The following is a 24,410-nucleotide window of genomic DNA, read 5'->3' on the forward strand; positions in this document are numbered from 1 at the left end:
TCAAATATTTCATAGTGTCAAACATATCCCTAATGGATCAGCTTTGAGTGTACTCAACAAGTTAAGACGATTTGAGACTTTGATTTTTCACTATAATGATGGAAGACGATTATAAATGTGACCTAATATTTTATGGAGGGATTTTGCATTTAAAGGTCTCATTGTAACAATAATATATATTTTATTATGCATCTACTATGCAAATAAATATATATAACATAATATAATAGTGTGGATGATAATGAACTTTTACTATTTAGTCTTCTCGAGCCATAAGAAAAATTAGTTGGTCAATTTCTAGGGGGTATGGCATTGAACAGTATCAATGCGCCATCTCCATGATCTCCTCCTCTTCTTGTTCCTTCAATTAGTCCAATTGCAACATGTATCCTATACTAGTTGGCACGTGGGTCTAAATGAAATTAGACTCGCAGGCCCATAGCAACAATAATAATAACAATGATAACGGGCTCGCAGGCCCAAAACAAGTAAGAGCTCTCAGGCCCAGAAAACAACAAGAATAAAAATTAACCATTCAACACATCCATATGATCGAGTCCATAATCGTCCACTAATAATACATTCATCACATAAATGTATACCTATATAATATCTAATATTATATGTAAATAAGTTTCAAGTTTCTAGCAATTAAGTCGTCTAAACTCTTTTAGACAAAAGGATCGGAACAATTAAATAATTAATTAATCACATTAACCAATTATTTAATTAGCAGGCATATTTAATTAAAATCTAATTTTAATTAAATATCAAATTAGAGTCCAACTCTAATTCAACAATTATATGGCGAGATTATCCAATTAAAATCAAATTTTAATTAAAAATCAAATTAGAGTCAAACTCTAATTCACAATTTAAGGCGGTGGAATTTAATTAAAATCAAATTTTAATTAAATAACAAAATTAGAGTCTAACTCTAATTCCAATAATTAAGGGCGAATTAGTTTAATTAAAATCAAATTTTAATTAAATAACAAAATTAGAGTCTAACTCTAATTCCAATAATTAAGGGCGAATTAGTTTAATTAAAATCAAAATTTTAATTAAATACCAAATTAGAGTCCAACTCTAACTCTAAGAAGAAATTTCGGTCGAGTTAATTTAATTAAAATCAAAATTTTAATTAAATACCAAATTAGAGTCCAACTCTAATTTCAAGAAGAAATTTAGGACGAGACAATTTAATTAAAATCAAATTTTAATTAAATGTGAAATTAGAATCCAATTCTAATTACAAGAATATATTCGAGTGAATAACCAATTAAAATCAAATTTTAATTAAGTATTAAATTAAAGTCAAACTTTAATTTAAATTGAATTAATATTTTAATATAGGATAACACTCCTAAATAAAATAAAAATTCAATTGGGTCAAAGTTTAACGTTTAAGTCAAAATCCAATTTTAACGAAAATATAAAATGTCGTCAATTTTTAAATAAGATTTTAATTTTGAGTCAAAATTAGGAGTCTAGTCAAAATAGGTCAAAACTCATTTAAAAATAATTTAAAATCGTTTTAAATCTCAAATTCAAAACCATTTTAAAATTGCAATTTGACCCAACTTTTAAATTAATAACAGGGCCCTCGAAATTACAAAATTGCACAGCAGCCCTTAATTCGATAATTACAGATTGACCCCGACTTTATAATTGCAGCCGGGGTCTGCAATATTAACTTCTTGCGAAATGACCCTTTTTTTAAAGTTTGCAAGTTGATCCTCCCTTTTAATTACAGGCCGCCCCCTTGAATTTCTAAAATTACAAAGCAAGCCCCCTCTCCCCAACTAACTGAAAACCCTAAACAAAATTTTATTTTATTTTATTTTCTTTCGCTTTTGGGACGCCGCTGCTGCCGCTTTTGGCAGCGGCGGTCGCTGCAGCACCGGCAGCCAGCAGCTGCGTTGCCGTCGTCGGTAGCAACTATTGCTGCCGGCATCCCACGCCTTTTTCCTTCCCTTTTTTTTGTTCTAATTATATATATTCCAATTCTAAAATATTATTTTCTTTCTCAAAACCAATTTTGAATACGAAAATTAATTTTCTTAATTGTTAGAAACATGAAAAACAATAACAATCAAAGATCAATTCCTAACAAACACAAAGTAGGCTCTGATACCACTGTAGGGAATCTACTTATACATGCACAGAGGAATTTAAAATAATTTTCGATTCCCACAAAAAATCGTCTTTGTGTTTAGATAGAAATTGTGATAAAATTGTACCTTTTTCAGATTTGCAAACTTCTTTGCTATTCTTTTCGTTCCAGCAATCTTGATTCGCCATCCACAGCTGTCCAATTGTCCAGCCTCCAACGGTAATCCACACAGAGAACAAGATTGCAGCTACCAGGGTTTTCTCTCTTGTGCCAGCAAGAATAATGAAAATCATATGGATATCAAACCCTAGCCATGTATTTATATAAACCCAAACGGGATCGGCCCGGTCCGGTTCAATATTTAATTAATCCAATTAATTAAATCCGGTCCGTGAATTAATTAATCCAATTAATTAATTCGGGAATATAAATAATAAATTCAATTAATTAATTTATCCAACGATTGTTAAATTAACCAATTGGCAATTTGCAATCTTCCAATTCTCTTTTGTGTGCGACCCATTAGGTTCCCGACCACGATGCCTAACGACGTGAAATATTATTTTGATCTAATCAAAATTGATAAATTAAAACACTCTTTTAATTTATCGTCAATTCACACTCGCCGTCCCTGATTGACATCTAGCAATGTGTCAGAGCAATACATGTGACGAGAAATGTCACGTGGTATGACAAAACCAAATTCGTTCGTTTACCGTAAAACTATAATCCCTTCGTCAATATGATCCGATCAATTACGAGATATGAAATTGTGCCAATCTCGATCATCGATCATATCTTTCACTCCACTATTAAGTGAATATAAGTCGAAAACTCCTTTTCGACTTATGAGTACATCTTGGCCAAGGATTTCATCATCGACTTAATTGAATGAAACACAGATCATAATCTCCTACTATCTAAGAGTGACGAATCCTTTATTGACCAATCACAACCTTGATACGATTCTTGACATACCCGAACGATGTCGTATTAGCGGCCCTTTTCAAAGCAACATCCAACACCGCCAAAGTATGACTGTCCTCATATAAGGTACCATGATGACCTCAAGTCAATGGACAAATTCCACTACCGAACGTTAAAGATTAATCACTGACACTCATATAGTTATCCATGTGGAATCTCTCGACGGGTCTCCAATGTTTTGTTCTATAACAAAACATCCACGTGTTCATTTAAGTGTCACCACACTTTAACTTGTGAGATCAGCTACTTACTTCACAAGTAAGAAATACCACACGTGATGGTCTATCCGTAATAACGATATCCGTATCTCGTTATTACTTACGACCACGGACGATTTAAAATTCAATCAGATGTAATTTGTATCTCACAATCACAACTCTTTATGATTAACAAATTACGAAAATTTGAATCTATGGACTCTATTATTTATTTAATTGTCTATTAATTAAATAATAGATCTGTCATTTTATTGCATTAATTATATATATAAAAGTATTTATATCTAAAGTTGATTGAACCTAGAGCATAATACTTACAAATGCTAGTGGTTATTTTCTAATCCTAGCTTGAGAAATCTTATATGGTTCTATCGATCTTGAAATTTTTGTTAGTACTTCTGTATTTGAATAGAAAATTATCCATTCGCTTTGTCTGGATATTTCATTTTTTTTTATTGTTATTCGCTTACTTAAGTCTGGATTTCACTCAACAATTGTACATATATTTACGAGTATGAAACAAGATTACAATGTTTTATCCTAAAAACCACCCTCAACATATTTTGTCTAATCAAATGATAAAATTCTCATCCTTCAAAATTTACCATTATCTAGTAAGTGGCAATTCAAGTCCAATTTCCGTTTTTATTATTATGATGAAAAAAAATTCATTTATTCTCTTTTCCTTAATAAAAAAATTCTAAGTTTGAAATCTAATATAGGAGGAGGGCAATGGATCGAGCAAGCATTTTTCTTTTTTCTTTTTTTCCTTTTTTGGTCGTTTTTTAAAATTAATAAAATAAATAAAAAATTAATCGATTCACGAGCTCAAGACAAGCCGCCACGACTGATGAATCAAAATACTTTCAAGTCCAGCTCTTGCTCGGCCAATAACTTAATAAGATCTCGAGGCAAATCTAAGCCCCTATTTGACAATTATTATTTGAAAACTCTTTTTTCTCTTTACTCATTTTTAACAACACATTCACATAATAAAATATTCTGCATCTAAACCATTTTTTTTAAGGCACACATCCTCTTAAAAATCACTATTCAAAATAGTATTTTGACCAAATAAGATCATCTCTAATATACTCTCTATTAAGAGCATATTATATAATTTAGAGAACATCTATAAGTTTAGAAAGTAAAGATTTTGAAGTAGTCCAACATACACTTTATATCTAACACTAAATTTTACTACTCCCAAAAAATATTTATCATTTTTCTCTATATTTTCTTTTAACTAATTTTATTTAGATTATTTTATTATTTTCCTACATTGAAATTTGAGAAATTTTGAATGCATTTAATTATAAAAGTATTTCCAAGAGACTTTTTAAATATGAGTCAAACCCACTCTCTATAATTAAACACGCTCAAAAGTGTTTCAATTTTCTATATAGGAAAATAATAAAATAATTTAGAGAAAAGCCAGTTAAAAAAAAAATAAAGAAAAATAATAAAGATTTTTTGGGAGTAGTAAAATTAAGTGTTAAATATAAAAAGTTTGTTAGAATACTTCAAAATCTTAACTCTGTAAATTTATAGATGCTCTTTAAATGATAGAATATACTCTTTAAAACTATAGAATCTTGAAGATGCTCTTAAATTTTGAATTTAAATAGTTTTTTGGAGCATTAAAGAATCTATTGTAGATGCTTTAAGGTCATCAAACAAGCCAAATTTTAATTTGTTGAGAATATTTTCAACCACTTCACAAATTAGGAAGATGCTTTTGAACCTGTTTAGATAATATTTTGAAAGTATCTTGTGTGGTTAGAAGAGCTTTTAGAAGATGTTTCCCTAACTTCCTTAGAAAATTTTTCTACAAGATGCAAAAACAATAGCGGAAGTCTCGCCAAACGACCCATAAAGATTTTCCCCATCTTCTGATAATGTAGAAAATAAGGGTGCGTTTGATTACAAGTAGGAAAATTACATGGAAAGAAAATGAATTCCAAGGAATTGAATTACCTAGAAATTGTTTTCATGGAAATTGTAAATTATTGTGTTTGATTGTATAAATTTTTCAAGTGGAAAATGTTGAAGTAAAAGTATTTTTTGATGTTCGTTTGACTTTGTTTTACGTGGAAATTATCAATTTCAGGGATATCCTCTTTTACAATTATTCCTAAAATTTGTTCCCATTGCCAACAATTAAAAAAAATAATAAAAAAAGCAAAAAAATAAAATAAAAAAAAGGTGGAAAACCAAAAACCACCTATCCCCTAGGAAAAAAAAAGGTGGAAAATCACGCTTTAAGGTGTTGTACCTAGAAATTCGTGGAAAATCAATTTCCTGGAAAATTTTGTCAATCAAACAGGCCAAAAGTGGAAGTTGGAATTCGAATTCCAAGTTCCATGGAAAATTTCGTGCAATCAAACGGGGCCTAAATTATAAAGTACCAAACGGTCCAAACCCCTTATCGTTTTACTATCAAAACACGTCTACTAATTTTAAAAGTGGTTAAGTTGGTTTTTTAATTAACTAAAATAAAGAATAATCTGAATGGCAAATTCATAAGAACGTGAAAATTGGTTTAAAAACTGGAGAATGGTGTACTTTTAGGCCTTTTATATGTGAAGCAGCAGTTTATAATTTTGCACCAGTCCTTGCAGTTATTTTAGGCAGCAAGGGGGTATCAGGGAAACATTAAGCCTCCACTTGGCAATTAATTTATAAATCCAGTTCAAGTTAAACATTAATTACAATGACACATATATGAATAGAATATACAGGAATAACTGTGCAGTGGTACTGAATGGAATACAGTTTGTACAAGGCTTTGCTTGCTCAAGACAAAGCTAAAAAGAAGACTATCGCCCTTTCTTTGTAATGGGACTATGTATAACAATTGTTTGTAGAATAAGAAGCAGAGAATTCACTAGGACAGGGGGGAGAATCCCATGGCAAATTAGACTTCAATTCATCTGGTACAGTAGATGGCAAATTGAACGGAAACGCAACCGTTCTTCTCAGACCCCATTCATCATCTTCCAAGCTTATAGTTTCTTGCATCTCTTGTGATGAAATCATTGGGAAGATATTAAACTGATGTTGTGGTCCTTCAAAGTCGATACACTCTGATGTTTTACCGACAAAAGCAGGTGAAGAATTGAAAATCGTGGAAGTCAAATCAAATGTACTCTTGTTCGTTGGTCCTGACTCTTCGTCAGGAGATAAGAACATGAAGTTACTGAGGAAGTCCCCATTTGAGGTTGCAGAAATAGATGGTCTACTAATTATTGGTTTATACGAGGGATAGCTGAGATCGGAAAAGTTAGATGGAGAACCTTGATTGCTGCTACACAACTGAATGCTTGATTTGGTATTAGTGGTTGAAGAGATATTCTCTGAAGTAAATTGAGCATAGTGTCCACCTTGAATAATTGAATCTGGTGATGTTTCAGATAATGAAGTTACCCAAGAGTTATTGAGAGCTCTTTGTGCAATTGAATTCGTCTTTTTGAAAATCCTACAAATGGCCCAAGAATCCTGCAGTCAATAGAGAACACTGCAATCAAATCTGTCATAATAGCAGTGCATATATGGTGAATACTAGAAATCCTTGTAACGGACTAACATTTGGAGGAAGATTCTTGTCTGAGAGCTTCTTGGGTAGTCCAGTTTCAGGGGTCGATGGAAGTCGGAATTCGTGCATCATCCAGTCAGTTTTTATTCCTTTTGCAGCTCTTCCTCTATAGAACACCAGGGACTTCTTCAAACCAATGCATTTGGTATCATAAGATGAATATATAGGCCTGTCAGTTCCGGTGGCTTTCCAAAATCCAGATCCTGTAACACGGTTTGGCCGTGTACTGTTCCGGTATTTCCGATCCCTTGGACAGTAGAAGTACCATTCCTTCTCCCCAGTAGATGCCAGGGCTGCTTCAAAAATTATAATAAGTACTAATTCAGGAGAATAAAATGAATTGGGACAGATACTGTTTTTTGTCATATAACGACCACTTTAGGAAACAAACACTGAAAACATCTGAACTTTGTACAGAATATGAAGGCAAAGAAGGTTGTCTTACTTGGAAGGTCCCATGGATCGTATTTGTATATGTCGACTTGCTTAATCAGCTCAATAGGAAGAGTCCGGTGCTGAAGTTTTATCTTCAGGTAAAACCCAACAAGCTCCTCGTCTGTGGGATGAAACCGAAAACCAGGCAACATAACATCGTCAATCTTATCACCCATATTTCTGTTTCTTGAAAGCGCCCACAGTTAAATCCAAATATATGTTTCTTAAAAGGGTTCTTCCTCTGAGCGTTCGACTACTCTTTCCAGGTGAAGCAGCTTCTGTGGAAACTCTTTTAATATAGTTTTTACCAAAGAACTTAAGTCAAGACCATGGACTCGTAATGAAACCTACTTCCCCTTGGTGAACCATTTGGCTTAATGAAGTCCAAATTTGTGATCTGAAAGAGACTGTGTTTTCAAAATTTCCTTGCTTCTCTTTTATCTTTTTGCAATCAAGATTAGAGACAAAGCAATAGTCTCATGGCATTAGTTTATAGTCTCTTAAAATATATAATTGTATGAACACTATCTTGTTAACCATGCGCAGATAGATGCAATTCATATTTTCTCAATGCTATAATTTATTTATTGAAATCTTGTTATCGTCTTGTGACGATTCTTGTTATGTAGTGATCATCTAGAAAAGAAACAAGCATCAATGAAATCTCGATTACATCATACTTTTTGCAATCAATCTTATTCCTATAAGATGGTAAACCCTGTTTGTTGTGGATTAAAAAGTCAATACAATTCTATATCAAAGTCAACAATTAATTTTAGTCAAATATTTCATAAAATTCATAACTTTTATCAACTTTTCAGTTGGATATTTAATTAACTTTTATCAAAATCTATTAAAAAATTTGATATTTGGCAACACCAAACATGAAGTAATACGTTATTGTTGTCTTAATTTCATGATGTCAAAATGTATATATTAAGTCCAATAAGGTTAACCATCTTAATTCCAAAAGAACTTGATTGTTTAAATGCTAAGCCATTATTCAAGCCTTATCTTTAGATTATCAATGACAAAGTGATGTTAATCCATGATCATGACTTAGATGGGAAATTAATGAATTAAAGTTACCAATTGAATGTGAAAGTTTGACATAATTGTATATGTGGAATAGAAATCAAAGAGCAAGACACATTAAAATTGAATCTAACGAGGTTGACAATTATATCCTGACTCAATATTTAAGTATTAGCATTAAACAATTCCACTGTATGTATGTGTATAATAGAATATAATAAATTTTTGGTCTGATTAATTTGGATTAGCCAACCCTCATCAGTTGATTGGTTTGTAATTAAAAGGAAATTAACGACACCATTAACAACATTAAGGTCTAATCATGAAATGCTGATGGGATCTTGGAAACAAATTATTTTTCTTTGTCATCATTTCTCAGGGGTGTTTAGGAGTGATTTTTCACTCAAAAAAATTGATTTTTTGACCGTTATTTCACTATTCCAACCATAAAATTTAACTTCTTCTCTCACATGTGGCCCTTACTTTTCTTCTAATAGTTAAAAAATCAATTCTTAAAATCACTCCCAAACGAAGCCTTAGTATTCGTTTGACAAGACTTAAAAAAAAAACAGAGAACTTTTTAAAACTAAGAAACTATTTTCGAATGTGTCTGAATAACTTTTGGAAATGGCAAAATGGTTTGTCCAGCTAGAAATTTTTGTATCTTCCCTAAAAAGCCATTCTACAAAATACGCAAGTTATTGCCAAACGAGCCCATAATTGGTCGTGGTCATGTTGAGCCCCTAATTAGAGTACAATAAATAAGACAAGAATACTTTGACTTTTAATGTGAACATAATAATTAAATATCAATTCCCATTCATATTTATCCACATGAAGACACGTAATTAGGCTTATTACTTCATGTTAACTGCCTTAAGAGATATACAAGTAACAAACTTTTTGTACCATCTGAATTTGGGAATTGCACTTGCCTAATAATCCAATAAACAAATCATATTCAAATTATACGTATCATATTGGTTGTTTGCATGCAAGTATTGCAATTATTGTGAAATATTTTATAAAATTAAAAAATAAAAAATTTATTAGGTAAATGAAAAAAATTACATCACTGACATATCACCTCTAAATTGATGAACTTTGGACCATAGTAACCTTAAATTGGGGGAAATGAGTTGGTTTCACAAAATTTGTCGTCTCATTTACTAAAACTAACGTATAATGTACTGCGTATGCACAGAGCATACCAGAAGAACTTACAAACTAGGGGGCCCGCCTGGGCGCATGTTTATACAGAATCGAATTGTTTCTTGAGAAACGCGTAAAGCATGCTAGTACCTTTTTATACAAGAAATTCTTTGAGGTAGACCTCAATGGCTAGCTGGCATCTTGAAGAAAAGTTTACTCTACTCTCTTTCCTCTAAAACTATGGGGACCTCCAAGTTTTCAACGCCCCTCTGGATTTTTAGTATCACTTTTTCCCCAATATTGTACTCATCCAGTATTTTACTAAGTTCTGATCTACTCCTTACCTGCAACAGAAAAATAATGGTCAATGTTGCTAATGAAGATATCACTCGTTCCATGTTGAGTAATCAAGAATCATAGCAAGAGTTTGTTTAAAATTGATATATCAACCACTTAGGCAGGTGAAAGAAACACAGGAGACGCAAATAGACAGATAATCAACTCGATTTCTCCACCACAATGCTTAAAATGTCTTTAACACATACTATCTGATAATGCAATGAGAAAGTAGTAGCTAACTATGTGATGCAACTAGATGCGTGAAGAGGGCCAGTTTGGCAAGGTTTTGAAAAGTCAAACCAGTTTATCAGACCGAGAAGCTGTTTTTGAACTTGTTTCGATAATTTTTTGAAAGTACTTGGTTTGGTTAGAAGAGCTTTTAGCGGAAGATGAAAGCCTCCTTGGGAACCTCTTCTACAAGAAGCAGAAGCCTGCAAACAGGCGTGTGTTTTCTATAAGCATGACACGAATATCTGTGCTGAAAATGGAATTTTCCACCACCGTGCTTGAAAACTTTTAAGACTAACATCTGCGCCCCACAGCACTGGGCTGTATACTATATACTAATAGCTATAAAACCCAGTTCTATCAGGTGTAACACAAATATAAAGCAGGCAAACGACATTTATTACAATAATTAGCACATCGTATCTAAATAGTAAATAACATGTGATTGCATAAAACAAGAAGATAGGGAGACGTGAATTAAACAAATAAAAATAATATAAGGGAAGTGCTATGTATACACAATGGTATACACGCGACATTACACCCCCTCACATGGAGGGGGGCCCACATACAATAAAATATTCATGGGCCCCCCTCTATGTTTGGGGGGTGTGTGTGTGTGTGTAATTTATTGTAGAATTATCCATAATATAATGCTCACAGGTTTGCCATCCACTGCCACAATAACATCACCGAGTACAATGTTACCAGCAAAGCCCCTTGTAGTTGGAAGTAGCCCGGCCTTGGCAGCTAGACTATTCCTAGGGACCTATAAAAATTGCATCAAATGAATTGAGATATTAATTATTTTACCAGCAGTCAAAAGAAAAGTTTTAGCATGGATAGAATGATATTTGACACGTTGAAGACCAAAGAGGTTTACCTGCAAAATGAGCGCTCCATTTCGAACATTGAGTTGATTTGCAATGGGGTCCAGAGCAAATTCAACATTTAAAGCAGCTCGAACAGCCTGGAGAGTGACGAATTGCATATAAAATTCAGAAAATCATTAATCTAAGAAAAAAATATTGTCTTTGGCCAACAATCCGCCCAAGCGGAATCGGAAGAGGCATAAGCATTTTCAATATAGCCCCTATTTAACAACCATTAAAATGAGTTTTTAGGGAAAAATGAGTCCTGAAATAGTAAATTTTTTGAGAATGTGTAATTAAAAAATAGGAAAAAGTCTTGAATTTATGTGCAAAATATTTTATTATAAGAATGTGTGGTTGAAAATGAGTTTGAGAAAAAAAGAATTTTGTTTTAATGGTTGTCAAACAGAGGCTTATACAGGGGTGTTACAATTAGGTGCTTGATGAAAATTTTATTCCACATGTCCAACTTTAGAATATTGATTTTACTTGCAAAAACATCTATGATGAACAAACAGCAGAGAATTTGAATATGTGTATTTAATACAAAATAAACATTGAGGGCCTCGGAACAAAAAATATATAAAGAAAGAAGCAAAGATTTGAAGGCATGATTGCAGAATAAAAATGAACAGCAATTTAAAGGGAACATACTTTTCCAAACTGGATCAGCTGGGGCACTATCTTTACCACGGTTGATGAAGGGATTGCAAACCCGACTCCTGCTGATGTTCCTGTCTTGTAGAAAAAACGGAAAATGATTTGTACGAGCGCCAGTTGTAAGGAAAGATTAACTCTGTTTCATTTCATAATCGGAAGTAGATCTGTACAATTCTTTTATTCCATATTTATTCTGCAATAAATGAAGCGGAGAAGACTCACCCGTCTGAGTAAATATTGCAGTGTTTATTCCAATCAAATTTCCCTTGGAATCCAATAATGGACCTCCACTGTAACATCACAGGGAATCAGATAGTTATGGCTAAGACAGTTTATATAAAGGTCGACATACATGATAAGAATCAAACCTGTTTCCAGGATTGATGGCAGCATCAGTTTGAATTCCTCCACCTACTGTGACTCCAGTTTGACTATTAATGTCTCGATTCAATCCGCTAATGACCCCAACAGTGAGCGTGTGATCAAAACCAAACGGATTTCCAATCGCTAAGCACTGCTGTCCCACTTTCAGAAAAGATGACAAACCCACCTTAATTGGCCTCAATAGTTCTTCAGGGGCTTCGACCTGGCATGTCGAAGATATAATCAGGTAAAACAGCAAACATGATGCATCCTACATGCCATCACACTAATGGATCCTTGCATCACAGTTTTCCCAGTCTATATTTCATTCATATAGTTATCAAATAAAATTCATGAGCCTGACAAAAAATTGAATGTATGATTAGATTTGTAGATGTTCTTTGCTTCTGAATTAGTTTGTGGTGCCGAATATTCTCGATTATCACAGTATTCAGACTCCTAATGTACAGAAAACAGTCTCCAAGAAGTGGCTGCATCTTAAGTAAATGTACCAGCAAAGCAGAAAGACACTACTAAAACAAGTAGAAAGACTAGTAGCCTTTGTATGCCCATGAATTTGAAAAGCTGAAATTGCGATAATTTTGATAAATCAGTTGAAGGTTATCTTACAGAACTCTAGGAAAAACATAATGTAAGCATTTCTCATATAGAACAGACGATTAGGCAACATGGAGAAGCTTAGATTCCCATATGCGAAGAAGAATTTCTTCGAGCATACATGCAATGTTACTAGAGGTTCATTACCTAGCATCGAAAAATAACCAACCCAAGAATGATGAATAAACCCATTATATTATTAATTTTAACAACTTCAAATTTGAAAATTTACATGTTCGAGAAATAAAATAACCTTCAAGACAGCAAGATCCTTGGTACGATCTGCACCGATCAACTTACCCTCAAAGTTCTTTTGCACTCTTCACAACAAGGAAACATGGGAAAGTCAACACGAAACCAGATGAGAATAAATTTGAGTACACTGAATATTAATGAACGTGATTAAGGTGACACAATGGACAAGACTAAACAAACAGTAAGCCTTACCCTTCTGAAGCAACAATATTAACTCGAGCAACAACTTGCCCACGGCTTGGATTTCTTGAAAGAGAATTACCGATCACTGGTCAACAAAGACAAGACAATCAACATAAAATCTGAAGCTGTTCATTATATCCTCAGTGAATCACATTTATAAGACAAATTACAGGATCATCTGGCACTATGCTTAAAAGATTAACAAAAAGATAAAAAAGTTATAGAGAGAAAAACAAGAGTCAAGCAACAAGATACACATAAATTCAAGCAAGTTGCTATCAACAGGCATAAATGATCGTGAAGACTGCAAAACAAGGACTTTAATAAAATTCAAAATAAAAGATCTTGGATAAACTTGTAGATAGTGTGCAATCCTTCCACCTAAAGAAATACATCGTTTACTTAAACATGATAGAGCACCAACAGATTTAATTGTAAACCAAAATTCAATGAGGGGAAATGTGAGAAATTATTTTTTGTGCAGTGAAATTGTTTTCATTTTGGGCAGAAGTGCATACCATGATAGTTTGTCACAATATGACCTTGATCATCCCAGACAACCCCCGAACCATTTCCTTCAGGAACCTGTTATTATGTATAAACTGTGAATCTGTATTTATAGTCTTTTCATTATTTATTATAGCTTCAAGAAGAAAATGGTGTGAAATGAGAGACTCCTTTTCCAGTAATTGCAGTGTAGAGATTATTAGTCTGCTCCAAGCATGGATAAAGTGAATCAATAAAGAGTTCTTGCATGAAAAGAAAGAAACAAAATCATACCTCAACCGCACCAGTGATGTTAAGTTGAGGTCTCAAAGTTACATCAAATATGTTGACAACGGAATAAGTATTCTTCTCAAAAAGTTGGACAATTCTTTCCTGCCATTAAGATACATATCAATTCACCTGCAATAAACAAACCCCATCTAAGGGGAAAAAACTTACACAAACCAATTAACAAGACGGAAAAATGTCAAAAAAAAAAAAAAAAAAAAAAATCATTCAGATCATAAACTAAAACGAAAGATGTCTGTTTGAAATGATAAGACATGAAATGCTGTGATTTTGCACATCTTATGTATCGATGAATGATATATGTACTATTTTTGAATTGCTAATAGAGATAGCTAATATAGTTAAAGGGAAAATTACAATTGAGTGTATGTGTGTGTGTATTTGCATATGAAATGGAAATATTGAATAAACGAAAATATAATGATATGATTACAATAATACTTTTTAGTACACAAAACTAATATGAAAACAAATTTAAGATATGACAACAGAAATATATATTAACAATTAACAAAACAAAAATAGCTATTATTTTTCAAATTAAAAAAAAAAAAAAAAAAAAAAAAAAAAAAAAAGAGAGAGCTAACAACTTAAATAGGTGTGTATAAGAACGGACCTCGATAGGGAAAAGTGGCCCGGAAGGAAAAACTGGAGGAGTAACTTGTTCAACTGTCACGGATGGATCCCCCAAAGCATATGCTGTGAAGCACATTCATATTTAACGAACAATTACTAAAGCTTTTTACTAAAAGATATATCATTAACCAACAATTACAAAGACTCTTCATATTATACAGATTTTCAAGTAGAAATAAGTCGAATCAAGTTAAAAGGATATGCATTACAACAATAGAAAGCTGGGGGGGGAGCGCGAACCTGGAATGCACCTTGAAGGAAGAAGATAACAACACGAGCACATTAACAAACTGGTGAAAAACATACGACGCGTTGTCATAAGAAAGTTTTCTCGTAGAAGCCCGAAATCTTCTGTACAAAAGCTGGTAATAGAATCTTTATCATCGGCCCTATAAAGCAAAAGTAAAAGAAATGGATCGAGATTAAGCATTTACACTTGCATTCACATGTATCTATGTAAATTTCTTACCTTGGAATAGGAGAGAGAGTGTCAAGAAGAGAAACAACGTCGAAGCAGAGTTTGCGGCGGCCCAGCAAATGGAGGTGTCTACTTGTGAAAAATGTAGCGGCTGCATTTCGATTTGGACGACGGTGGTGGGATTGAAGCGGAATCGTAGGATTGCACGCTATTATTTCTTGCATTTTATCTCTTATTCTATATGGACAAAGGGCAAAAAAAAAAAAAAATGAAAAATCGAAGTGTACTGGATGAAATGCAGGGTCGAATTAGAGGGTTGAATGATGCAGTGTAGAAGACGAATACGGGAGTGGTGGGAAACAGAGGATAAAATCGCTGTTTGGTAAACGCGACTTTTAGGACGTTCGGTCTCAGACCCAGATGGCCCAAACTGTTTGGGCCCACTGTTTCCAAGCCTGAACCAGAAATTTCTTTTGGCCCGTACGGTTTGGGAAATTTCTTTGGGACCTCATTCTTTACTATTTCCAAAAGTCTCGCCTCTCCTTTTTCTTTTTCATTTTTTGTTTCTGATGATTTATTTAGGGGAAAATTGCAGCTGAGATACCAAACCTTTCATTTATTAGCAGACTTTGAACCAGAAATTTCTTTTGGCCCGTACGGTTTGGGAAATTTCTTTGGGACCTCATTCTTTACTATTTCCAAAAATCTCGCCTCTCCTTTTTCTTTTTCATTTTTTGTTTCTGATGATTTATTTAGGGGAAAATTGCAACTGAGGTACCAAACCTTTCATTTATTAGCAGACTTTGTCCAAACCTTTAGTTTGTGCCACCGGAGGTACCAAACTTTTAAAAAATGTGTGGGGCCAGTCCAAAATGACGGTTTCTGTCTGTTTGACCGCCAAAACCATCAATTGACCCCTTTAATGATATTTTCAAGAATTTTCCCCAAATAAGTGAAGGGCAACATGGATATTACACACATTTCCCTCCTCAACATCAAACACGTCAGTTACAATTTCATTCCACTCACCATCCACTATGGAACCTGCGAAAAGCCACGAAGAAGACGAAACGGACGTCGAAGAAGACGAACATCCAGTGGACATTGCAGCCCACATTCGAGGCTCTCTTCCCCAACCCGTGTACGGTAAGTGTGTTCCCCTTTTTCGGTTTACGGTGTGAAGTTGTATGTTTATGAAGTTCCCCTGTTCGATTGTCTTCACGTACTAGAAAATTCAAAAATTTTAAGTGATTTGGTGTATTAGAGCGTAATGCTTGTGTACTATCTTTTCTGCACATGTTCGTTGCTCGAACTGAAAAGGGCTAGGGCTTAATTTCCTTTTTTTCGGTGTTTTTTCAGGGAAAAATTCAAAATACTTCAGTATACGGCTTCATCATGGTGGAATTTTATTTCAAAAGATGAGAAATTTTGTGTATGAGCATGGGAAGATAAGTTATATAGACTATATCGACCCTGATTTCTTCAATAGATTTCTTTTGGACAATGTCGTGAAGATGTTAGGATATTCTGATAGAATTAGATATCTATACAAAATGGAGAAGAAAAGAATGAGTGAATGTTCATTTTAGTTGGTTAAAGACTCAGATTTCATGAATTTAGTGAAGTGGCTTGGTGATAATAGGACATCAGAACTGTATTGCTTGCCTGTAGTTGAGGTTTTGGAGTTGTCTTGGGATGAAACAGAACAGAAGGATGTTCAAGTGTTTGATTATTGAAATTTATGACAAATGAGTAGAAGGTGATGACATGTATGTAGTTGATGAAGTGGATGACATGGAAGCAGATGAAGAGGAAGTTTATACAGTGCATGGAACAGAGCATGAGCATAGAGAAGTTGATTTTATAGGGGCTGAAGTAGACTCACATGAATCAAAAGTGCATGCTGCTGAACCAGAGAAACCACATGATGTTGAACCACAGTTGAGGTCTGAACATGAGTTGCATGATGCTGAAGCATAGTACAAGCTACTGAAACTGACGCGCATGCTTCTGAACTACAGCAGCAGGCTCAGCAGGAGTTGCATGCTGCTGAACAAGAGGCGCAGGCTTCTGAACATGATGCCGAAGCAGAGGTGCAGCCTGCTGAAATTGATACGCATGCTTCTGGACCACAGCAGCAGGCTCAGCAGGAGATGCATGCTGTTGAACAGAGGCATAGGCTGTTGAACATGATGCCGAAGCAGAGGTGCAGTCTGCTGAAATTGATGTGCACGTTTCTGGACCACAGCAGCAGGCTGCTGAATATGTGTTGCATGATGCTGAACCAGAGGTACAGGCTGCTGAAACTGATGTGGAGTTTGATGAACCGCAAGTTGACGTACCGGTTACTGAAACTGGTGTGGAGCATGATGTGGAACATGATGATCCTGAGCTGGATGATAAATATGAGGAGGGTATTTTGGGAGAGGAATTTAACGACTCAGAGTACGAGCAAGAAGAAAATATTGCTGTGGAGGATAATGATGAAAACACATATTTCAGGTTGAGTGAAAGTTTTGATATTGGTATAAGTGGTGAGCAGGAAGGTGTAAGGGATAAGCAGGAAGATGAGGCAGCTGCCGAGGAAGAATCTGGAACAGAATACGAAGACTCCAATGAGCTTAGAAGCTTACCCAGTGATACAGAGGCTGAGGGATCATCTGCCAGAAGGAATAATGTGTGTTGGTTTAACCCTGCAACTGATATGGAAGATCTACAGTTCAAGCTAGGTAATGCATTTGTTTGTGTAATTCATTTCTGGTTTAATTCATTTGGATGATAATGCATTCTGGTTTAATTCATTTCTGTCAGGGATGAAATTCAACAACGTCAAGATTCTAAGGAATGCAATAGTTCAATACTCCGTCAAAAATTCCAGGCAACTGAGATAAGTGAAAAATATGAGGACACAGTTAAGAGTTTGGTGTCAAGATAATTGCCCTTGGGTTCTGTATGCATACCAACAACCCGACAAGAGTATTAGAATTAACACATTTGTAGGTGAGCACACATGTACCATGGTGTTGCAAAATAAAAGGGTTAATTCAGGTTTTCTGGTAAAGAAATATGTGAGAAAATTTAGGTTTGATCCCAACATTCCAATGAGTAGTTTTATGGAGACTGTGAAAGAGGACTGCATGTATGAGATTTCAAAGCATCAGTTCTACAGGACAAGATCAAAATGTGCATAAGTTATTAATGGAATTGTAGCTGAGCAGTACAAAATTTTATCGGATTACGGTGAGGAATTGAAGAGAACAAATCCAGGCAGTACAGTGCAAATCGAAGGTTCGGGACATACTTTTAAGAGATTGTACACCTGCATAGGGTGCTTGTAAGGAAGGGTTTAAGGCTGGGTGCAGGCCAGTTGTTGGGTTGGATGGATGCTTCCTAAAATCTGCAGAAGGTGGATAGTTGTTGGCAGTTGTTGGGATCGATGGTGAGAACTGTATGTTCCCGTTAGCATGGGCAGTTGTGGATGCAGAGAACAAAACAAACTGGCAATTGTTCATAGAATTGTTGGTTCATGACATAGGGATGCATAACCCTCGAGCTTGGACATTCATTTCCGACAAACAAAAGGGTTTGGTGGATTCCATAAGTCAATACTGTGAAGGAGCGGAGCATAGGTGTTATGCTAGACATCTTTATAGTAATTTCACCTTGGCACACAAAGGTCGGCACTTAAGAACCTATTTTGGACTGCAGCAAGGGCAACAACAGTGCCAGATTGGAAGAGTGCAATGAATGAATTAAAAGACATAAGTGAAGAGGCTTACAATTGGTTCCTTGAAAAACCTCCTTCCCAATGGATCAGATCCCATTTTGAAGAGCATTCGAGATGTGAAATTCTTCTTAATAATTTGTGTGAGACATTCAATTCTTCCATTGTTGTTGCCAGAGACAGGCCCATCATCTCCATGCTAGAGAAAATTCAACATCAACAAATGATAAGGATGAATGCAAAAAGGGAAGCGGCACAGAGGTGAGATCATGCATTCGGGCTAAGAATTGTAAAAATCATTGAGAAGGCTAAGTCTGAGGAAGGTACTTGAAGGCAGACTATGTAGGCAACCATAAATTTAAGATAAGCAGCTGAGACGGTTTGAGGTAGAGTGTTGACTTGACAGAACATGCATGTGCTTGTAGAAAATTGCAGCTCACTGGAATACCATGTCCCCATGCAATATCAGGCATGCTTTCAAGGGATATTGGCATATATGAGTACATCGACCTATGGTATAGCAAAGAGACATACCTCAAATGTTACTCCCCAATGATCTACCCGATGTCAAGGCCTGAACTGTGGCCAGAATTGGGAAAGCATCCTCTCAATCAACCTCGGAAGAGAAAACAGGCTGGCAGACCCAAACAAGTGAGGAAGAGGTCATAGACAGAGCCACCTGCAGACGTTAAGATGGGAAGGACTGTCATGAAGATGACGTGTAAACGCTGTGGAGGGTCTGGACATAACAAAAGAAGCTGTAAGGAGGCACTGCCTGGTGAAGATAGTTCACAGCAACAGTCTCAACCAACCACACAAGAAGATACACATACCAGATCAGCGAAGGGGAAGAGAAAAGCACATTCAACGCAAACCTCCAAGTCACAGACAAAGAAGTCCAACAATAGAGGATCGCAATCTTGAACATCATGTGGTTTCTCTTGTATAGTTACCTTTTTGGGAAAATACTGTGGTTTTTTGTAAATTGAACTGGAAATATGTGCTTCCAATGCTGTTATTTTGTAGATGTAACTGGAATTTTTGATGAAATTGTTCAATGTGATGATAATGTTGATGTCGAATATCTTGCATTATGTTTCTGCTGTTTGTCATTGGTTTCTGAAATTATATTCGTAAGATCTGATGTGCAGGCGATTAGGAAATATATGAGAATGTTTGATACTTTCTCTGAAAGTATTATCAAACGTTTGGTATCTTTATTGCAATGTTTTTAAAGGTTTGGTACTCTGTATGAAACCATTAGAAAAGGTTTGGTACTGATTTTGCTACTCGTTATAAGGTTTGGTACCTATGCTGCACCTTCTTCAGATAAGTTTGAAGTGTAATCTGCTCTTTTAATTTCGCATTTTACATAGAGGCCAAGAAAAGATCGTTAAATTTTAAGTCAAAAGGTACACCACAATTTTTCCTTTTTACATATGCATTTCACAACATCTAGCACATGGCTCCATTTCGAAACCCTAAACTCAAATTTCTAGAACAAAAAACTAAAATCCTACAATCTGACCCTACATACCTAGGAACAAACCCATTTTGAAAACACTCCACACACAAAGCCGAAGAGTCAGATCTTCCACACATTTGGTCTTGTTGTTTGAAGGGTATCGATTTCAGCTTCCATTTCCCTCCTAGCTCGTAATAGACCAGGAATTAGTTTCTTCGATCTTTCACACATCGGAGGGTTACATCACATAAAGAAGGTGCATCCACCCACATCTTGGCTTCGAGGACAAGTGAGAAATCTTCTTCCCGGGTTCAAGTTCGTCCACGAGGTCTTCATCCGCACTGGGGAACCACATCTGCATACATTCCCCGCCATGTGCGTGCTGATTTTTTTGACTACCTGTGAGAGAGAAGGTAGGTAATATATAGTGATAAAGAAATGGAGGGAAATAAACAGTGAAGTATATAATAGGAGGGAAATGTGTGTAATGCCCATGTTGCCCTTCACTTATTTGGGAAAAATTCTTGAAAATATCATTAAAGGGGTCAACTGACGATTTTGGCGATTAAACAGACGGAAACCATCATTTTGGACTGGCCCCATACATTTTTTTAAAGGTTTGGTATCTCTGGTGGCACAAACTAAAGGTTTGGGCAAAGTCTGCTAATAAACGAAAGGTTTGGTACTTCGGCTGCAATTTTTCCTTTATTTAAAGACTATACTTGAATAAATGTATCGATTCTTTAGCAACTGAAGTTTTTATACAAAGTAGTTCAATCTCAATGTATAATGCAATTTTGCTACCATGCAACCAGACAACTCCTGCAAGACAACCTTTGAGTTGGCATGAATTTAGCCTTCGGATTGATAATTGCTAGAAGTAGTACATATTAAGTCCTTGTGTTGGCTGCCATTTGCAAAAACTTATTTTTCCTTTAGACTCATTTCAATTACAAATTTAATGAAATTCACAATTTTTATCAATTTTTCAACCGTACTTCATCAATTTTTATCAAAATCTACTATAAATTGAAATTTTAGCTAAACCAAACAGGGCTAAGGATGCAAGAGTAACTGCCGTGTCGTGTTAGAGTCCATTTGTCACAATTCTTTTATTTATTTATTCCCCATTTGCTAACTGAAAGTAAGCAGTATCATTTACAAATGCCTTATAGGAACAAAACTGAGTGTAACAGATGATTCACACTCCATTACTCTTTCTCAATAAAGGTAACTAAATGACATTTTCAATTAACCACTTGTGATGTCATTTTTGTTCACAATTATCCATCCCCAGCTATAAATACCCCCACCCTTGAACCCATTATCCATCATCCAGAAAAGCACTTGACTGAGTAGAGAAGATAAGAAAAAAATGAAGGGATTTGCAGTGATTTTGTTAGTGGTTGTAGCCATGGTTCAGCTGTTCATGGCTAAACCAGGAGCAGCCATTTCTTGTGGCCAAGTTGAATCTCAAATTTCTCCATGTTTGACATATCTGAGTGAAGGAGGAACTCCATCTCCATCATGCTGAAGCGGCGTTAAGACTCTGAGTCAGTCTCTTCAAACTACACAAGATAGGCAGACCGCATGTGGCTGTTTAAAGACGGCAGCCTCACACTACACTAACCTTAAGCCGGATGCTGCCTCCCAGCTCCCGACTAAATGTGGTGTTTCCATTGGCGTCCCAATTTCTCCTACAGTCGACTGCAGAGAGTAAGTTAATGTTTGTCCGTGCTTAAAATCCGTTCTTTATTTATTTTTTTCAATGTGAAGCATTTGTCATTACATTAAATTGCGTTTTTAATTTGTTGCAGGATTCACTGAGAAGGATAGTTCATTTGAGGGAATAAATTGAGAGGAAGTTTTGGTTATAGCCAGCTATGCTATTATGTTTACTTTACTACTGGGTTGTTGCCTACCAGTGATGTCCTCGGTTGTTGAATACGTTTATTGAATAAAATTAGCTTTATAATGACTCAGTAACATAATCGACAGTTTTCTCAAGGCCTATAGATCTCATTTTTACAATTGGAACTATTTTCTTACAATACTCGATCATTAAACTTGATTTATTTACAAAATTTGACTAGCTTGAGTACAAGTTCTCGACAATTATCAAGATATCATATCATGGAAGTTTTCTAATTTTATTTAGAAATTTCATTAAACAAAGAAATTTTTGGAATAGTGGAAACTTGACTATAAAAAATAAGGCTTTTGGTAACAAATTTTAAAGAATGTTCTCATTCTCCCTTAGTGCTCGTGTTCTTAAGAGATTGTCTTAATCTTAGCTAGCTATTTATTAGATTTCTTTTTCTTGAAGCAATTCATTAATAATTGTTGTGTACAGAAATTTGGTTGATAAAACCTCTAGTAATAAATTAACTATTTGGAAAATATTCCACTAAACGCAGAGCAAAACAAAACATGAAAAATGAAACCCGAATTAAACGCGATATAACAAATCATCGACGATCACAAAAAAGACGAGATTTTATTAGATGAGAAAACTACACATTACAATGTTTTCCTCACTCTCACGATTTCTACCTACACAAAGCTAAGTCAATCCACTTACAACTCAAAAAATCTTGTATATTGAACAAAACGAGCTTTTTAATGACTCGATAACATAATTGTCAGTTTTCTCAAGGTCTATAGATTTTATTTATAATTGGAACTATTTTCTTACAATACTTGATCATTAAAGTTGAGTTGTTTACAAAGATCCGAGTAAAAGTTCTCGACGATTATCAAGAAGATATTGTATCATGAAGTTTTCCAATTTCATTTCGAAATATAATATACAAAGAAAATCTTGGAATAGTGGAAAATTGACGATTGAAAATAAGGCTTCTGGTAACAAGTTTTAAAGAATGTTCTCATTCGCCCTTAGTGCCCGTGTTCTTAAGACATTGTCTTAATCTTAGCTTGCTACTTCAATAGTTTTCTATTTCTTGAGTCAATTCATTAATAATTGTTGTGGACAAAAATATGGTTCATAAAACCTCTAGTAATAAATTAACTGTTTGGAAAAAATTACAACAAACACAAATCAAAAACAAAAATATAAGAAAAATGAACACAAATTAAATGCAATCTAACAAATCATCGGTGATCACGAGTGAGACTTTATTAGATGAGAAAAACTACATAGTAAAATATTTTCCTCACTCTCATGATTTCTACCAACACAAAGCTAAGTCAATCAGGGTACAAATAAAATAAAAAACCTTGTAATAACTAAATTCTTGTCCTTGAATTCTTTAGTTAGTTTTAAATTTTGATAACTGAAGTTATTTTATGTATGTACGTGATGAAAAATTTGTGAGCACATATATGATTTTGATACAAGTTGAATTCATGTAGATTTTGATGCGTATTGTTCACATAATTAACATGCCGAACGTGTGCTGCGTCATTTCCACTTAGGCACTCAGTTTGCCGTGAGGAGTTGATCTTGATATAGAGATGTTCGTATGAGATTTTACTGGATGGGCTAAAGTTCATGTACCGTAAATAATACTCAAAACCTAATAAACTGAGAAGATTTAGCCCTTCTTTGAGCCCAATTTTTGTCAAAAAAATGTATTTTTGAATAGTGCACTGATGTAAAATATGTGGTTTGAAAATAAAGAAAAGTTTTTAATTTGCGTGTAATATTATTTTATTGAAGTATGTGTAGTTGAAGTGCGGTCAAATCACTATTGAAAAATAAATTTTGATGGGAAAAATGGAGATCAAACAAGGGTTTTATTTTTTCGTATGAGCCTGCACAATAAATGAGGAGAAAATAAACATAAATAGATCTTGTAGACTTTTACGGCATGGTGTTTCCTGTCATCCATTCGCAGCTTATATACAATGGAACTAAGGAATAAACCTCATATTAGTTAAATATCAAAATATAGACCAAGCCCTTATCAAGAGGAGTAGTACAAACCCTTATACGTTGATCTTTATTTCGACATTGAATCGATATGAAATTTATCCCTTAACAGAATGCCCTCGCTAGAATGCAAGTTGAGGAAACATGACCAGGAAAAAGACTCAGGCAGATGTCCCTTGGAGCCAGGATCAAGCTTTTGAATGGCTCTTTCAAGACTGAGTTAAACTAATCTTCGAAACGATCTCAATCTCAACTAGAAAATAAGGATTTAATACATCTCCAAATTACTTTTGTACATACTAAAAGTCAGTTAACTAGAAAATAAGGATCAAATTCATCCCAAATAGAACCATCTTCCACTTTTGGGTCCCAAAAAATTCGTCATGACTTTACTACTAACAAATAAATGTTATAAACTAAGGGA

At 34.6% G+C, this 24,410-nt stretch overlaps 2 protein-coding genes and 1 long non-coding RNA gene across 4 annotated transcripts; 1 reads left to right on the forward strand and 2 right to left on the reverse strand.

The window, feature by feature from the left end:
• Window positions 1-6,057: 6,057 nt before the first annotated feature.
• Window positions 6,058-7,831, reverse strand: LOC111400896 (putative NAC domain-containing protein 94). The gene is made up of 3 exons (XM_023028349.1): window positions 7,362-7,831; window positions 6,908-7,209; window positions 6,058-6,819 (listed from the first exon to the last, which is right to left on the reverse strand). The coding sequence occupies exons 1-3, from the start codon at window positions 7,525-7,527 to the stop codon at window positions 6,166-6,168; spliced, it is 1,122 nt and encodes a 373-aa protein (XP_022884117.1). The 5' UTR covers window positions 7,528-7,831; the 3' UTR covers window positions 6,058-6,165.
• A 1,649-nt stretch (window positions 7,832-9,480) lies between these two features.
• On the reverse strand, window positions 9,481-15,248 carry LOC111400897 (protease Do-like 8, chloroplastic). Of its 2 annotated transcripts, none has more exons than XM_023028350.1 (13): window positions 14,957-15,248; window positions 14,728-14,876; window positions 14,468-14,550; window positions 13,837-13,935; window positions 13,575-13,641; window positions 13,066-13,141; window positions 12,851-12,938; window positions 12,006-12,223; window positions 11,860-11,927; window positions 11,632-11,711; window positions 10,989-11,075; window positions 10,767-10,874; window positions 9,481-9,882 (listed from the first exon to the last, which is right to left on the reverse strand). In XM_023028350.1, exons 1-13 carry the CDS (start codon window positions 15,127-15,129, stop codon window positions 9,757-9,759), a joined length of 1,422 nt encoding a protein of 473 aa, XP_022884118.1. In that variant the 5' UTR covers window positions 15,130-15,248; the 3' UTR covers window positions 9,481-9,756. The 2 variants fall into 2 exon arrangements, with proteins under 2 accessions (XP_022884118.1, XP_022884119.1); XM_023028351.1 differs by having other exon boundaries at window positions 12,872-12,938; window positions 14,957-15,246.
• Window positions 15,249-21,424: 6,176 nt separating this feature from the next.
• On the forward strand, window positions 21,425-22,085 carry LOC111402592. Its single transcript, XR_002704306.1, has 2 exons — window positions 21,425-21,810; window positions 21,912-22,085. It is a non-coding gene; the product is annotated as an uncharacterized LOC111402592 (long non-coding RNA).
• The last annotated feature ends 2,325 nt before the right edge of the window (window positions 22,086-24,410 follow it).

Source organism: Olea europaea, chromosome 10 (genome assembly GCF_002742605.1).
Source record: "Olea europaea var. sylvestris chromosome 10, O_europaea_v1, whole genome shotgun sequence".
Classification (NCBI taxonomy): domain Eukaryota; kingdom Viridiplantae; phylum Streptophyta; class Magnoliopsida; order Lamiales; family Oleaceae; genus Olea; species Olea europaea.

Coding starts and splice junctions, on each gene's coding strand:
- LOC111400896 (XM_023028349.1), bottom strand. CDS start 7,527: ATGGGTGATAAGATTGACGATGTTATGTTGCCTGGTTTTCGGTTTCAT. Junction 7,210..7,361: donor CGATCCATGGGACCTTCCAA/GTAAGACAACCT, acceptor TTTTTGAAGCAG/CCCTGGCATCTACTGGGGAG. Junction 6,820..6,907: donor ACAAGAATCTTCCTCCAAAT/GTTAGTCCGTTA, acceptor TATTGACTGCAG/GATTCTTGGGCCATTTGTAG.
- LOC111400897 (XM_023028350.1), bottom strand. CDS start 15,129: ATGCAAGAAATAATAGCGTGCAATCCTACGATTCCGCTTCAATCCCAC. Junction 10,875..10,988: donor ATGGAGCGCTCATTTTGCAG/GTAAACCTCTTT, acceptor CAATTTTTATAG/GTCCCTAGGAATAGTCTAGC. Junction 9,883..10,766: donor TGGCAGTGGATGGCAAACCT/GTGAGCATTATA, acceptor TTTCTGTTGCAG/GTAAGGAGTAGATCAGAACT.